The sequence below is a fragment of the Diadema setosum genome, chromosome 9 (assembly GCF_964275005.1).
Source record: "Diadema setosum chromosome 9, eeDiaSeto1, whole genome shotgun sequence".
NCBI lineage: Eukaryota > Metazoa > Echinodermata > Echinoidea > Diadematoida > Diadematidae > Diadema > Diadema setosum.
This window is the reverse complement of record NC_092693.1, coordinates 25207378-25220414: the sequence shown is the minus strand read 5'-3', so window position 1 is coordinate 25220414 and position 13037 is coordinate 25207378. Positions and strand designations below refer to the sequence as shown.

Genomic DNA, 13037 nt, shown 5'->3' with positions numbered 1-13037 from the left:
CGATAGATTAAATGTTTCCTTGAAAAGAAGGAACGATGGATGTGAAATTTGTCTACCACACACACACACACACACTAGTGCGCGCACATACACGCACACACAAACAAGCAAACAAACAAATCCACTGCGACAGCATTATCTTCATATTGAATTTCATTCCAGGGTCCCGTTTAATCAAAAGACATAATCGATTATAAATTCCCTTACCACACAGGCTGCCATATAACTTATGATAGAAATAAATTATATAATCAATTATAACTCTTCATAAAACAGGGCTCAGTTCACATAAATTTCCATGATAAGGCTCACCTTGGCCGTTAACTTAAGTTCTCTGTTGTCAGCCTCCATCTCTGTCCACTTAGACTTTAGTTGGCCGACTAAGTCTTCAACAGTCTCCACCTCTGACTCCATCCCAAGAATGTCTTTCACGCAGCTGGTCAGCAACTATATTAGAGAAGGTATCAAAATAATGATGGTAGAAACGTGCTTTAATTGGACCGACTTCAATGTTATCTTTATGTACTTCGGAATATGCTTTATAATTATCTTTTTGTATAATTCATTGTGGCAGCAACAGCAATGTCGGAGATATTCGAAGATAGACTTCATAATTTTTCCCTAGCTATTCCAAAGAATTCATGAAAAGCTTCCTTATCTGGGCAAATGTAAGCGAACAATAGAATGAGTCAAATATAACCGTATTTGATTAACGAACAGTAGCATCAGATCGTTAGAGTTTGTGCTTGTTGCCAAATGCATGTTTTCTCTGACAGCTATGAGAAATGGATTTTTTTTTTTCGGCTATAGCAACTTATTGAATCAGTCTCTGAATTTGTGTAGGCCTACAAGATGTCTGGACTTCAATTTTCGAACGGCATGGGAACGATAAGCAATGGTAAAATACATCGTTCTGTACCTTAGTTTTTGCTCTGGCAGCCTTCAAAAGCCGCTTCCCCTTGGCCTTGCATTTAGTCCTCATTTCAGTGCAGCGGGTTTGCAGCGTGAGCCACGCCTCTCGTAACTGGCTGGCTGCATCATCGGCGCAGTAGTCTGAATCACCGCTAACTTCCTTAGCGAGAGCTACAAAGTCCTATTACCATGACACCGATGAAAGAAATTGATCACGTTTTATAATTCATAATTATTCTATACATGTATAAGCACACAGATATTATATATATATATATATATATATATATATATATATATATATATATATAAATCAAAGCAGCTTGACAACTTGCAAAATAAAAAGCACAATTTATTGTAACTAAAAACATGTACTTGGATAGTCAGGATAAAGCATTGCTAGCTGATATTACGAGCTTTCATGGTTGGCTATATTAGAATAGCCGAAGGTGCTTTCTTATTATTAGAAAACTGAGCTAGAATATACATCAATGGTCGCATAACCTCAATGTAAAATATAGCATCTTACCTGTAACTTTGAGCTTGTAACATCAAGGCGATTTTCAAGGTCCTTCTTGGCGGTATTTTGCTGCTCCTTCCAGTCAAGAAGCCTCTCTGACAATCCGTCGGTAGAGATGTTTTCTGATTCGCCAGTAACAACTAGGCACGCTTGTCGCAGAACCTTAAAGTAAGAATTGCAGCATTTGAAGTTCAAAAGATGCCTTGACAATAATTGTAAAGAGCAATTACTGTGTTGTGACATTAACAAAATGTATATACTGTACTGCTTATAGTAAAATATAACAAATGAAAATCGTGACAAGCACACGAATGTACTGATAACATTCAAGGTATATTATTTTGCCGGAAATATGGATTTGAACAACGTTATGTTCCAATAATGTGTTCATTAATCTGCCCCTAGCTCCCCCTCCTTACAAAATCGAAATAGCGATTTTTTCCCCCTTGATTGTAGTGGCTAATATTCACTTGACGCAGGGGCCGCAATGGTGATAATGATTTACAAAATACAGTATATGGGAAATAATGTAGGAAGAGTATATAGTTTTGGTGGATCATTGTAAGATTAGTTCTGCATACGATTTCCATTTTATTGCATTGTTAATAAGGTTACATTACACAAAGCCTTTAGTTATATACCATTTATAATAATGATTTCGTCAAATAAACGTGTTACAACATCACTCACCTCATGTTGCTTGGCTTGATTCAGGAGCTTGCTTTCAGCTTCCCGAAGCTTTTGTCTCAAAGACGATAGTAGTGACTTGGTAGCATTGAAAAAACAAAGGATGATTAAGTGCCATTAGGACATAATGCTATAGACTTCATTACAGATTAATGCGACACGGGTATTGGTCACATAATTAATTTTTGACGAGGATGCTACTCATCACTTCCTCCTCCCTCTCTCCTCAGTCTCTCCCTTCTCTGTTTCGACAAGCGACTGCTCCTACTGGCTGATTTAAGTTTCAGTATACAGTGTATGTATAATACGTCATTCACACTTTAGCGCGCATATTCTTGGTAAAAAGTATCAGAAAAAGTTAACATCTTTGTCGGAACTGTACGCTATTTTCCTTCTGCCTCTCATTTTCGTTGTTCGTTCTTTTGTTTCTTCTGCTTTAATCTTCTGCCATGTCATTCTTATATTTTCTTGTTCTTATTCCTTTTTAACATTTCATATTCTCATGATTTTATTCTACTCTTCCTCTTCTTCTACCTTCTTCACGGCCCTTTATCATTCAGCTCTCGTCTCTTTTTTTTTTTCTCTCCTAAAAATGTAAATACGTACGTCTGTATCGGTAGTCTCACGAGCATCGACAGCTGAAGTTTGGGCTTGATGCTCTCCTCCAGCCGAACTGTGGTGAAGTCCAGCGGTGGGCTTTGCGATATCACCTATGGCGGCAGGAGTTGAAACTTTCCCTCCATCAGCGGGAAGATTTCCCCGAGTCTCGTCCCCTGCCAAGGTTCTACGCTTGGCCAACCTGTTCGCGCGACGTTGTCGCTTAGCCTCTGGGGTTTCGGCAAGTGGATGAACACTAGCCATCATTCCCTTTTGATAAACCGTGCAAAGTTGAACCAATATGACAACTTATGCAATTGGGAGACTCTTGATTCGCAAATTAGACTATAGCTATTCAAATTTGAATGATACTATGTTATGTTCATCATTCAATTCAATTCAATGTTTTATTTCATTTTTTCGACAAAAACATATAAACATCACTTTTTGGTAACAGAAAACAAGGTGCGTAAACTAGGTAACATGAAAAGAATCAATCATTCGAGATGGACACTAACGAACAGTACTGTCGTCTAAAATCTATGCATTTGCTAGCTAATCTCTCTCTCTCTCTCTCTCTCTCTCTCTCTACACACATACACACACACACACACACACACACACATATATATATATATATATATATATATATATATATATATATATATATATGTATAGTGGCTCTCCAAAGTTGGATTATTATTTTTTATATGCGCTGTATATAGTCTGTTCCAGGCCGAAAAAAGAAACCAATTATTTTTTTAAGTATTTTCAGAAATCCTTCAGTATTCATAGATGTGCATACTAATATTTGATTTGATCTGTCTTATAAATGGTCAATGTTTTACTGCTCAGATACGTACTCGAGACACAGACAAAATCCAAAGCAGTCATTGGTGTTGATAAAGGTACTGTGTATACCATTGGGAGAAGTGATTTAAAAATATTTTTTGATGCACATGTGTGTAGGCCTATAGGTCAGTTGTATCATATCGGTATAAAACATCCTCTCATTCCAAAAGAAAATTTCGCAATAAAGCCTAAGATATAAGGAAATATCACTATTTTTTTTTTCAATAAACAATAACTGTAGACTGTTTATTCTGGAAACAATTTCATTACAACTCTCGTTCCCATTTTATATTTAACAATAATATTAACTGATTAACATTTTGACATTGGTTGTTTCTATCCCTAACTCACATTTTAGAAGTATTTTGAAGCACTAAAGCTAGGTTTTTTGTTTCATCTGCAAATGGTAAATAAATATGTGAATTTGAAGAGCGAGTGAGGTCCTTTGGTTTGCAGGTTGACAATCGCACAAGGTTAGTAGTCATTAATATATGCAGAAGTGAACATCGTATATCCGCATGCACCACATGTACTTAGTCGGTGTCGAAGCTTCTTCCCTGATTATTAGTGTTAATACTTCAAATGAATGATATTTTCAACGTTGTAAATTTATCAAGAAGAATTCGCTTACCAGTTTTGAAAGGATCGATGTAAGCCACAAATATAGCTACACAAACAGAATTTTGAAGCTTCACTGTGAAATCTTCAAAACAATGCTATGCGCTGAAAGTGCAGACACATAATGATTGTTTCCCTAGTTACGCGGGTAAGTGCCAGTACATTCATGCGCATGTCTGCGCGCATATTATTGTTCACGTCATGAATGGACTTTTCATGAGCCTGGGGCCACATTCGAGAGTTCTCATTTTGCCTGTAACTATCGACTCTTGCTCTATAGAATGTACACACATTCCTAAAAAAAATCAGAAGTAAAAGTCGGGTATACATCGACTTTCACTTTAAAAACTTGACACCTTAAGACTGATATCATTAGGCCTTCCCTACTCTCTAAAAAAATCGAGTGAAAATATTCACTCTTGAAGGAGTGAATACAAAAAAAAAAAAGAGTTTTGGAGTGAACTCAGGGATCACTCGAAGATTTTGGAGTGAACCATGAGGTCACCCCAAAAAGAGTGAAAATGAACATTTTCACTCGAAATTCACTCCAATTTCACTTTAAATTCACTTTTTGTTTATTCACTCCTTCAAGAGTGAATATTTTCACTCGATTTTTTTTAGAGAGTATAAATGTAAAAATGTACATCTCTGTGACTTGCAATATGAGCAAGAAACACATCCCTTTTAATGATCATTACTGTCATGTGAATTTGTTTTTCATTATACGTACTATGTTTGAATCCTTGTGTGCATAGAACTTTATAGACTTATACTATTTTTGTCCAGTATAAACGAAGGCATGTTATTTTACGTAAGCGGTCAGGGCGGATATCAAGTTGTCTGTAGGAATGAAGCTGATGTTAAAACAAATAAGCATTTCAAAATACGTAACCTGCAAGTGCATATTATATATTTTTGATACCACAGTGACAAATTTTCTCCGTTATTATTAACTATAGGTTTGTGGTATCACAGAGGAAAGAGTAGGATATGATCTGATTCTCAAAACTTATGTTGTCTAAGAGATTGGTGCACGGAGGATTTAATCGACTGGCTGTCACCAAAGAGGTCGCCCGTTGGAAGGTCATGTTTGTTGTGCTACGTGAAGAAAGCGGCTGATGGGTAGATCGATGACGTCCTTTCACCAAGAATGCTGAGTCTGTCTGTGAAAAGTGATACAACTTTGTATCATACTCAAGGGTCAGGATGGACATCATGCATCAACCGCGAGATGGCGCTCATATAATGCGAGCCCAGAGCCTTCGCTGTGCGAAGCCGCGCGCGCGCTGTCATCACCCCACTGATGTCTACCACGTGTGATGAGTGCACGATGTTGCAGCTGCACAGCTACGCACGCTGATTGGTTCAAAGTTTCAGTGTACGAAATTTGGTACGTGTACTTTTATCACAAGATACACAGTGTTCGGCTATGCCTTCCACAATACCATCTATAGTGCCTTTGACTGAGTTTATTTCTGCCTCTTCATGAGCGTTAGTTCCTAGCTGTTGACAAAAAAAAAAAAGAAGAAGAAATAAGAAAGTGACTACTTTTAACCTACCCGTTTGTCAAGTGGACCATGCATGTACGTTTGTTAGATCACATTCCTCGTAATCGCAGTGAATATTGTTAGGCCCTACCGGGCGCAAAGACGCGAAATTGTGTGGAAAGTTACGGTGCCGGCAAGACCAGTAAAATTCCTTTGATCATCTTTTGCTTTTTTGCTGGGTAATATGACTGTGTGGTTTTGCATGTTATAATACTTCTGTTTACAATAAAGCCGTTAATAGTTTTGTTATCACAGACAACACTGAACAAGATCAAAGACATACTGTAGCATTTGAAAATATTACCCTTGCATGAATTCCTGGCAGCCAAGACTACGAGTTATATTATTTGCTTGGGCGAGATCTGTCCTTGAAGGGATAACCCCTACCCCCTCAAAAAAGAAAAAAAAAAATCAAAATAGGAGGATCATCACATATCGTCACTTCGTCTCGTTTATCATTGTATAAAGATTGGACAGATCACTTGGGGTGTTTCACACGAAGAAGCTATCCACGGTGGACTAGAATATCTAGATCAAGCCAGATTTTCTGTTCAGTTTTATCAGCAGGTCTTTCAGTATCCATTCCAAATTGTCATCAATATTTTCTTTAAAAAAATTATTTTCTGACTTATCCTATTGAAGTAATTCACACTTTGTGAGGGATATTGTGTTAGATTTTGCTGTAAGTTGGATTTTTTTTTTTTTTTTTTGATTAGGTGTAAACCAGTGCAGGAAACTGGAGATTGCAGTTAAAGCGCAGGTATTGTTGTTAGTGTTAATTGAGCTGCACTTTGTTTGGGTTTTATTTTGGTGGGCACTTGAGTTTGGACTGTACAAGGATTACCTGTGGTAGATAACAGGGAAGGGGATCGGCCTATAGCTCTTTGTGCATTGTGCCTTCTCTGTATCCACAGCTAAGGAACTTAACAGTATGAAATGTTTTGTTAGGAAATTAAGTTGGCCACCTTGAACAAGCTTTTAGTTGGGTCTGTGTTTAACTTGGGAAATTGTGTTCTTTTGTCCTTAGTTGTGAAGGTTAGCTTTTTGGGCATGGGAAGGGGAGTTGAATTTCAGATCTCGCCAAGGACAGACCTACAGTATGTAGGGGAAGAAAATTGTTGGAAAATGATGATGAGCTGCTGCTCATCATCAGTCAGTCCGAAGTGTATCGTCCTCAAAGTTTGAAATATCTTGTGACAACTGCAACATTTCTATGACAAATTTGCTCTCAGCCAATCAGATGCAAGGATTTCAGTAGCTTGTCACATCTATGACAACTTGTCACTGATGACAAGTTTTATGAAACGGGCCCCTGGTGAATATGTAACTTTGGTTACAGAAATAAAGCTGCCGAAGTCGGATCGGAACTATACATCAAGTTGAAATCTCCCTATGTTTGAGTATACAGTATGTGTGGGTGATGCCCTCCCCGCGCGTATCTCTACACTACTAAGTATCTTGTATAATTCTATAGAAGTCTTGGCAGCCGAAGTCTTCAAATTTTGCACGCGCGCTACTGTATTAAGGAGCAATCGGTAAAATTGATCAATACATTCCGAGCAGGATTGGCGCGACAAGATTAGACAATCGAGTGATCGATCATATAGAATGTAACGAAGTTCAACCAAAACAGTCATCTCGACTCTTTGCAGGTATGGTCGATAAACTGTAGGTTATCGGAAGATCATGTGTCTGCTTTTAGTCTTTATTCGACAATTATTGAAGACCTCGACATTTTCATACTAGTTGGTAACTTCTGTTCAAAGTAAAAGCTCTGATTTGAATGCATTCTAACTGTTACAATGCTGTATTCGTGCTTGAGCTGTGACACTCGGGTTAGTCCGATACGTTGATAATTGTGTCTTCCCCTGTTCAGTTCTGAACTACAGGGGGGCATTTCGACATTCATGAAGCATAAATTTATTGGTGGGATAGTTTTCTGACAAACTGTTACAAGCTATTGAAATTCATTTCATGCATCTGATTGGCTGAGAGCCCATCAAACTGATTTGTCCGACAATAAATGATTTGTCTGACAACTTTGTCGGACAAAATGCCTCATGAACATGATGAAATGCCCCCAGCCCAATTCTGTTGATACTACTGTAACTGTTAGATCTATGATAGTTTACAGGCCTGTGACGTCGCTGCACAGAGGTCGTCGCACGGCGTCTGCTCGGGCTGGTGATCCAGCCGTGAAGGCACTTGCCACTTCTGTAAGCGTAGCCTGACCTGACGCCGTGTGAAGCACGGCTCCGCGATCGCGCGACTTGGCTGTTTATAGGTACGAAATTAGTTTCTATTATTACTATTAGATGGTAACATTAGTTACTACAAACGTAACTTGGATTCGGAAAGAGAGTTAGAGAAACGTGTCGCTGTTCTTTGCATATGTAAACTTTCAATGACGATTTGACTGTAGCTTGCTTACTCACTGTACGACAGTCGATCGAGGCAGTCATTTGCGAAATAGCTAGCTGTTGTTAATAGACTAGATCTATAAAGAGTCTAAATTGTACAAACCATATCGACCCTTACTCGATCAAGACAAAGGAAGACATAACCATGATAACACTGGGCTGACTTTAGAATGGAGAGGGACTACTGTAGGAATCTAGGGCCTGTTTCTAGATGTCAGTTTTGTGGTATGCATAAAACACAAGCAAATTTTGATTGGTGAAACTCCTGGAATATTTCGCTGACCCCATTCAGGTGCATCTTTTATATGTGTATAAAACAAAAGAGTTTATGAGGCGATCAGCACACGCTCTATTTATACCTTGCGCCCGATGGATATTTCCATTGTAATTGTTCGATGGCTCGTGTAGTGGACTGTGAAAAGGGAGTGCCAGTACTGTAAAAGTGGAAATTTTCGCGGCGTTTAAATTTTCGCACATTTTGCGCAACCAGAAACTAGCGTGAAAGTAAAAGCATGCAAATAATTTTTGCTTGCCATATGTTACTGAACTTACTGTCTTGATTCTGTGGAATTAAAAACATGCGATTCTCTTTGTACAGTGCCAAATATGAAAAATTAGTCGCGTGAAAATAACCACAAGTACATACGTAGGACTTACCTCTTAGCTACTTTCGCAAAGGTGGACTACGGTACCAACCTGTCCGTCCTCTGTGAACTACAAAAACAATCTCATTTGGGGGCATTAAGGGCTCAAGATAAAGAGGGTCACAGAATTGTGGACAAATATTTCTCTTATAAAAATGAAATGGTAAATTTCTATCAAATTGAGCTCATTATAATTATATTCTCTGTCCTTGTTTTTACAGACATATGACAGATACTGTTTACTGCCATTGGACATATGGAGCTGATACAGGGTTATGATGGGACTGTATCAGTTCCATTCATAACAATTTGTGTAGGCTTTGCATCTTTCCTGGCCCTCTTCTTCTTTGATGCTTTCAACATCACCCCACCTCCCTTGGAAGGCATATACTCCCAGCCGGGCAGATGGTTTACCGCAAAGAGAGTGTTCATATACCTCTCAATCTTACTGAGAAAGTGGAGGAGCCGCAGGCAGAAGGCACACAGAGGGAAGGTGGAAGCAGCAAGTGTGGGTTATGGACAGGCTGCTACGGCTACAGAGGAGGACATGGAATTTATTACAGATGTTCCAGACAAACCCCATGTAAGTGCAGTGTTTTATTCCTTTGCATTCCTTTTTTTTTTTCTTTTTTTTGATATAAGAAATGTTACACTGTTTTGTATGTAATCAACCCTTGAAGATGCCCTATTTATCAACTTGATAGACTACAGCCATTTATGTGACTTCTAACAATTAGTTTCATGATCAAAGTCTATGTTTGCTCTTTGTCAGTGTTGCATGATTAGCTGTGTCAAGGAGCCCCAAGGAGGATCAATCTATTTGTACAATCCTGCTGAAGTCCTTATTGTACTGTACTTGTGTGTAGTCAGATTCTTAGTTGCAGTTGTCTTTGACATACACTGCCTAGATCAAAACATGATACAATGTGGACTGGTAATCAACTAGTTTGAATATATAGCTGACCTTGCATGCCCTCCAAATCCATAAAAAAAATGATATTAAAGCAATCTGTGTATTGTAGTGTAAATTATTCAAAATGCATGGAAAATTCTAGAACTTGAGTGCTTGAAACATATATGAAATTGGATTGATATTCTATAGAAGTTTTAAAGTATCCACACACACACACACACACACACACACACAAAGGCATTGAGGCAGACTATGTCTTGATATATTGTATCATGAATGTATGCCTGTCATCACATCACAACATGAGAAAAAAATTTAGAGTTTGTTGAAGCAGTCATGTGATATGGAAGAGAGTGTAAATTTGCAGTGACAAACAAATTACACTCACCAGAAAATGTAGCATGAGCAACCTGTATGAAGCTATTTCACCACCATCCTATTTTCTCAGTGGCATTAAATTTGAAGCCAATTCATACAAGTTGTAGAAAGTAGTTTTCTAGGTAATGGTATGTAAGCAGGTGGAAATATTTTATAAGTTAGTATACAAATAAAAACAATTTATATCACTAGTAACTTGGGTTGTAATCTTGTAGGGCTTTTAGCAGTGCTGTAAGTGTTGAATATTTTGCAGAATGGATAAGTGCTCAATGGAGCAATAGTGCAAAGGATAACTTGCAAAGAATTCTTGGAGACAATGAAAAAAAAAAATGAAGATACATCTCCTCTCCTCCATTTATAACCAAGTCCATTGAAATTAGCCCTGTACCCCCACCCCAAAACAGAAAATAATTGTGTAAAAGTTTCCAGATTTAGCTCCAGCGCCCCAAGATGTAGAATCTCTAAAGAGTCTTCTATTATGCCAGAATTGCTTTGAGTAAATACATTAGTGAGTGTACTTTCAAGCTGGTTTATGGCCGATCTATGAGTAGCCCTCTTGGGGTTAGTACCGAATTACGTCCCAATTTCACTTTTGAATATTCTTTTTAAAGATGCATGGTCACATTTTCTATAAAATTGGCAGGTATTAATTTCAGTGTGACAGAATTTATAAATGGACTCCATACCCCCACCCCGAGGCTCCCCAAAGCCCCCAAGCCTGTATATTACCAGGTAATAATCTCCAAGAATACAAGGAAGGTGAACTTGTGATACTAAGGTGAGCACTAGACCCACCGGGTTCTTTTTGCAGGAGTTTTTGTATTGTCAAAATGATTAGATGTATTTCATTGTGTTCATTACTAACATTGTTGTACCGATTTACCTCTGCACGCCACACTCCAATGTATTTCATTAAAAAATATGATGTACGTGCAACTGTTGTTACATCGGTAATAATATTTCATATTTCTGTCAATCTGATTCTCCAGGGTTTCAATTCTGTATATGCATGGGGCATCAGTCCTACAGGGGAATGGTTGGTCACAAAGGTGGAGCTCCATCCAAGGGGATGCAAAAGCTGCTGGTTTATTCTTGGCCTTCCAGGCATCGGGAACCTGGTCCTGCCTCAGTACCCAGACTGTGTGGTCCTGAAGGGAGATAAAGGGTCAGGATTTCGGGCTGGCGGTCTCCACATGGAGGTTGTTGAACCTATGAGACTGTGGAGGATTTCTTTCAATGGACTGTGCAAGTGAGTGGTGTACACTGTAGTAAATGTCGTCAACACAAGATTTTTATCTCTACTCTTGCCTTCAATTGTTGTTTATATGTTTTTTTTTTGTGTTTTTTTTTTGGGGGGGGGGTGGGGTTAGGGCAAAGAGCAGACTAATCCTGTAGAGATAAAAACTTAGGAGGGTCACTCTAAAAGTATAACTAATATGAAATATATGTATGTCTTGACCTGCTGACTATGATTACTGTTAGCACAACTAAAACAATTAAATTCTAATTACCGGTACTGCTAAGCCATGACAAATTCTGTTTCGAAAGAATTTATAATCTGCTATGTAACATGCGGTCTATTTCATAACTTTATGTTTGGGAAATAAAACAAAGTCACTATTTGATATGGAAGTAATGAGCTGGAAATAGGATAACTGATTTTTGAAGAGTAGAGGAATGATGACAATAGAACTCTACCATCACATGTTTTAGAGGTTAAACTTTTTTTCCTTAACTTTTGTTTTCATTCTATGCCACTTCTTTCATAAAGAATTGGCAAACTGCATAGATGTGAATGAGAGGATCTCAAATGATCTTTCAAAACTAAAAAAAAAAAAAAAGTGAAAGCCAAATGTCAAAAACAAACTATAATTTTATTGAATAGTTTCACTTTTAAGAGAGAAGTGATCATAAAGACTCAAGCTTTCAACAAACTTATTTATCAGCATGAAATATGTAAACAGCCAAAACATGTAGAGGGTATTTGAATACTCAAATTTCCACCTCACAGTTGGCCCAGCTAAGGTTTAATGAAAATGCAGTGATAACCCCAATTGTAACTTACATTGTATTTGTCCTAATTGTTGTGTACAAATAATAGGTGTCGAGTGTAGCTACTTGTACTGACCACTTACTAATGATATGCTGCCTGTCTTTGTTGGTAGTTTACTGTTCACATTTTCCACATTTCTTTTGATTCTTTCATTTGATTTGTCAGGGTTGGCTTCCAGGAGAACACCAAGTCAAAAAGTGACAGACCTCTGATTCACGTTCGTTTCTCCTTCATGTAAGTGAGAATTGCTTTACTTTTGTATATCAACTAGTAAGTTTATGCCCATCATTAAGATGGCTCATAATAGCCATAAATCTTTGACAGAGTTACCAATATTATTTTTGTCGAGTCCATCGGAGGTGCGAGGAGACTTAAGGGATCGCTTGCGGCGTCTGTCCGTCTATCGTCCATCCGAAGTCTTCGGGCTGGTCGCGCAGTTGGCTACGCTCATGCAAACCACGCACAATAGAAATCTACTCAAGATAGAGACGTCGTGGGGATAGAAACGAGCAAGTCCAAGATAAGGTCCCATCAGAAGGCAAAATTTCATCTTTGCTCAATATTGACATGTTTGGTATCATTTTGAAGCTTATGAGTTGAAGTTTTGATTTCCAGGGAGGAAAATATGATATTATTTAAATTTATGCAAATTTCAAGGGCTTCATTTTTACAAATGTGAAATACAGCGTTACGTATGGGACATTTATAAAAATTCATATTTATTCAAATGAAAGCAAATGATATTTGATCAATATGTGGACATAAAAAGCTCATCAAATAGTTTAACTTGGTTTGAAAATTTAGGGATTATGCAAATGATTATGCAAATTAGCTCATGTCCTATTATGACATGTCCCATACGTAACAAAGTGAGGTAATTTTTTTAGGTTTTTCTG

General features: G+C 37.9%; 1 protein-coding gene across 1 annotated transcript in view; it reads left to right on the top strand.

Annotated features, from left to right (window-relative positions):
* Nucleotides 1-9053: 9053 nt before the first annotated feature.
* LOC140232940 (rifampicin phosphotransferase-like) overlaps nucleotides 9054-13037 on the top strand; it is a 62175-nt gene continuing 58191 nt past the window's right edge. The window contains exons 1-3 of the mRNA XM_072313049.1: nucleotides 9054-9380; nucleotides 11078-11337; nucleotides 12307-12375. Of these exons, the coding sequence (XP_072169150.1) occupies nucleotides 9054-9380; nucleotides 11078-11337; nucleotides 12307-12375 (656 nt within the window). The remainder of the gene's footprint in view (nucleotides 9381-11077; nucleotides 11338-12306; nucleotides 12376-13037) is intronic.